General features: G+C 34.5%; 1 protein-coding gene across 1 annotated transcript; it reads left to right on the forward strand.

Moving 5' to 3' along the window:
• Window positions 1-797: 797 nt before the first annotated feature.
• Window positions 798-3,770, forward strand: LOTGIDRAFT_176562 (hypothetical protein; the record flags this gene model as incomplete). Its single annotated transcript, XM_009054358.1, has 8 exons — window positions 798-1,187; window positions 1,423-1,719; window positions 2,036-2,098; window positions 2,240-2,296; window positions 2,647-2,787; window positions 3,055-3,090; window positions 3,307-3,386; window positions 3,702-3,770. Coding segments are annotated over 8 exons (1,133 nt in total), but the record flags the coding sequence as incomplete, so codon positions are not given.
• Window positions 3,771-4,812: the final 1,042 nt, after the last annotated feature.

Consider the following 4,812-nt stretch of genomic DNA (forward strand, 5'->3'; position numbering starts at 1 on the left):
GTGCTCAATACATCAATTGTAGAGTGATATAGAAATACCACTGTTAAAACACTGCTCAAATACATCAATAGTAGAGTGATATAGAAATACTACTGTTAAAACAGTGCTCAATACATCAATTGTAGAGTGATATAGAAATACCACTGTTAAAACAGTGCTCAATACATCAATTGTAGAGTGATATAGAAATACTACTTTTAAAACACTGCTCAATACATCAATTGTAGAGCGATATAGAAATACTACTGTTAAAATAGTGCTCAATACATCAATTGTAGAGTGATATAGAAATACCACTGTTAAAATAGTACTCAATACATCAATTGTAGAGTGATATAGAAATACCACTGTTAAAACACTGCTCAAATACATCAATAGTAGAGTGATATAGAAATACTACTGTTAAAACACTGCTCAATACATCAATTGTAGAGTGATATAGAAATACCACTGTTAAAACACTGCTCAAATACATCAATAGTAGAGTGATATAGAAATACTACTGTTAAAACACTGCTCAATACATCAATTGTAGAGTGATATAGAAATACTACTATTAAAATAGTACTCAATACATATTCAAAAAGAACCTAATAAAGCAGGATACAAAACGCATTGCTAGGCTACAGGATGCGTACCTCAATAGTTGGAGATTAAAAACAAGTAGGCTTGATGCTGTTGTTGCAAAATTTCCCTTAGTGTACACTGCCCATCTTTATTAGCCCAATCAGGTTCAGGAATAAACACGGAGTTTAGTAAAATTACATTTCAGTTCAATTCTGTAATATATTTTTCAGTTGAAAGTGAAGAGTGTGATAAAACAGAAATAATTGTTGGTCAACTTGGAAAGGAACTGGTGTTAAATTTTCCACTTTCTGATCTCAGAGACGAGTATAACAAATATATCACTGAACGTGATAGTGTAAAAAAGTTTAAAGAAAGTGAAACTACGATCCAGGATCTCAAAAATGACTCAGATATTCGGTTTAAAAATAAGATGGATTCTAAAAATGAAGAAATAATGTTTGAGGATGGTAATTCAACTCATCATTCAGCCAGTAGTGAAATCACCATAACTGATGACGCCTTCGTGGTCAATAAAACAGATCTACAAAAAGAAGATGCTGGAATATATTGGATCGATTTCAATGTAATTCATTTGGGACAGAAATCTTTGCTTATCGCAGGTTAGCCATTGCTTCAATCTAGGCCAATCCAAACATGTCATGTAGAACCCGTTTCTTGGTTTGTGAGATACCGAAACCCAACGTAGAGAGAAGTAACAAGCCCAGTTACAAAGTGGCATCAGGAAGAGTGAGTATTCTGTCTCACGAGCAAGACCCACCACAGTAGCCTAATCATCGCGATATCTAGGGCCTCACTTTGTTATCAATGCAATTTTTTAACATTGTTTTTTTCTAGGCAAACCCAAAATTAAGTGCCGGCCTCCACCAAATCCTGTAATGATAGCGGAAGACAGCCAAGCAACGAGCTTACAACTAGAATGTCACAGTGTTTCAACCAGTATAGGAGATTGTCAACTGGTCAATAACTCTATGTATATAATGTGGTATAAAAATGGAATGAGAATGACTGACTTAGATCCAACTTTATCTCAAATTAACGTGACTGTAGACCATAATGGTGGAAACTTTACGTGTCTGGCTACAGAATATCACCCTTGTTATCAAAGACTACAGACCACAAAACATTACGATGGTAAATATAGTAATAGCTTGTCTGAACATTTGATTTATGTTCAAATTACGGTGAGTTGAAATGAATCAAGTATGCACTTGATGCTGTTTCATAACTGTAATTGAAATGTTTTGTATAATTGCGAATATAATGCGCACCCTTTCCCATCCACGAGAGAACCCTTTGGATGTATATTCGCATCAATATTTAATTTATCAGTTGATAGTGCATACAGCTCCATATTAGTTAACCTATTTGCCGAATTTTGTTTAATTTTTCTTAAATTTTTTTTAGAAAATCCATGTTAAATTTTTGTTGTTGTTTTTGATTTTTTCAGTTTTGAATATTGAAGAGTGTAATAATGTCTTTGAGAGTGAAACCCTATTCATAAAAACTCAACGTAAGTTTCTTATTCTTATTTTAAGTTTATATTTGCTGCATAAAAGTCATCTCACTCTTCTGCTATGTTTGTGTATGTTCTTTTGTCTTGCAACCAATCTTCATTAAATACGTTATAGTTGTATTTTTACTAAATTTTCAGATGTACCTATTGATGTGAAACTAGATCCAGATCAAAGGGAGGTAACTGTAACTACAGGTGAGGATTTGGAAGTAAGGTGTTCAGCTAAGTGTTACCCAACGTGCCACATTACATGGGAAAAAGATTTTCAAGTTATTGATTCCAGTGATTCGATTAACATAACAGAGACAATGTTCGTAAAAGATTTGAAAATTGAAAACGTCAGTAGTTCTCATGAAGGTTTTTACGTCTGTATGGTCAACAACATTCATGGAAAAAACAAGAAGGGATTTACTCTTAGTGTTACATGTATGCTCTTATATATAACAGAATTTATCAGAATTTTATAAGATTTCGCCACTCAAGTGTCCTTGATATACACCCCAATTGGGCCCCACCCCTTTCTCTCTTTAAACCTTTTTTTTCAGAAACTAAGAAGAAAGAACTGATGTCTGTAGAGATGAATATAGTGATTTTTGCTATTAAATTTATTACTGGTTTTATAGTAGTTGTTATTGTTTTTGTTATTGCTGTTGGCTGTATGGTTATGATGTGTAAGAAATATCATAGTGAGTAAATTGCAGTTCATATAATAGGCCCATCAACAATATAGTCATCACAGTTTACTGTAGAATGTCATAATTGTAGTATAAAGGTTACCGTATAATTGCGAGTATACTGCGCAGGCTTGTATAATACGCACCACCTTAAATCATTGTGAGGCATAAAGGTATTTGGGTCAAACAAAGGGGACGTAACTTGTTAGCAAAATGGACAGGATACACTGTTTTAATTCTAACAATATAATACCTGAAAGCATGTTTGTTATTTTTCAGAAAAGAAAAATCATCATCATAATCTGGTTTTAGAAGGTTTGTTCGATTTTATGCTTTATTTAAGTAACCAAACAAATTGCGGCATTTCTTTAATAAATATGAAACAGGGTCCGTGGCGTTTGAAGTACAGTGGGATCGAAAAATCAGGTCTAATGATTTGGTGGTTGATTACCAGTCACGTCCAATTGGAGCCCGAAAATATTGTCAAAGTAATTTGTGAACTTTAACGGTGTAATTTTTGTTACATTACAGAAGGTATTTATGACACAATCGATGAATCGTTAATTGGAACGTCCAGAAACGATAATTCTAGAAATGGTGAACAAAACATGGTTAGTATACTTGATGTTAAACTAATTTTCCCAGGTTTGATCCTGTCCTTGTTGATTGTTTCTAAGAAACTGTCCACATTAAAATGTGTTCAAGCATAAATATAACAAATTTAATCCTTTGGGTTCCAATTGAAATGAGTATGATAAGATAAGGGCACAATAAAAGATTGGAGAAGGAACCAGGCCATTTGGATATTGCTTTATAATCATGGAGAATGGGATCTACCTTTAAGATTATTATTTTTTTTTTTTTGCCAATAAAGTAAACGTTTAGTTTCTACTACTTTTCAGTATTCTGATGTATTTTTGTTTCAGGATTCAGATATATATGATTTATTAGAATTCAATACATTGGATGGTCAAAGGTCTGATCCTGAAGTATAGTAGACATTCTAAGAAACACCACCGATACCTAAAGTTATGGCACAATTATGCTTGTTATCCTGTACATCTGGTGCCCAGTGGCGTTTCTGTGAAGGCACGGTAGAATTGGCCCCCGCACTTTCAAATTTTTTATCATTCTATATAGTGGAAGAATGGCCTGTGGTCCCCCCCGCCCCACCCCCTGGAAAATTTTGTGGCCCCTGCCCGACCCCTCACCTGATGCACTCTAGAAATATCACTACTGGTGCCACTTTGTGACGGGGTTTATCAACACTGTATTTCTTTTGGAGAATGGATAGAACACAAAAGAAGAAGAAAAAGGATTCCTTCAGATCATGGATTGTGAGTGACGTAACCCATAGAAACAAAGCACTGAGTTTATTTAGAATATTTGGTTTTGATCCATTTTTAAGCTTTATTGCGAACCTAGTCTGCTATCTTATCTTATCTTATCTTATCTTGGACTGTCCATCGTTCCAGTCTACCTAGCTGTAGATGGGTAGGACATAGATCATTATCAATCATTCCAGTTCATTACTTCAGAATAGAATTTCTTTGATCATTTTTCAATCATTCATATTTTACCGTTGTTATGTTTTTGATTTAATTTTCATATATTATTAAGCGGTGCTTAAAGTAAATTTTATCAATTCAATTTGTGGCTTTGTTTTTTTCTCACTCTTTGACAAGATTATGACGTCACTATCACAAATACCCTTTAGCTAGAACATATAGTTGAGGGAGGCCTCTTTTTTAATGTCAGTCCCTTCAGCTACTATATTCTGACTAAGTCTACGACGGATATTGTTGGTAAATTTGAAGCATATTTTGTGTCTGATTTTGATGTTAAATTATCAGATTTTAGGATGAACTATGAATTCGGTGAATTGGAGCTAACTTTACCCTCCTTGCCTTCCAGGATAGCCAACAACAATATCTATCAGAAGTAGGTATAAGGCAGCAAGCCCAGTGGCGGTGTCAGCCTCCCCAGGCTGGTGGTAAGAATAGGGGACAGACTGACTTAGAGGGGGGGGGGGGGGGG

The sequence above is a fragment of the Lottia gigantea genome (assembly GCF_000327385.1).
Source record: "Lottia gigantea unplaced genomic scaffold LOTGIsca_2136, whole genome shotgun sequence".
Classification (NCBI taxonomy): domain Eukaryota; kingdom Metazoa; phylum Mollusca; class Gastropoda; family Lottiidae; genus Lottia; species Lottia gigantea.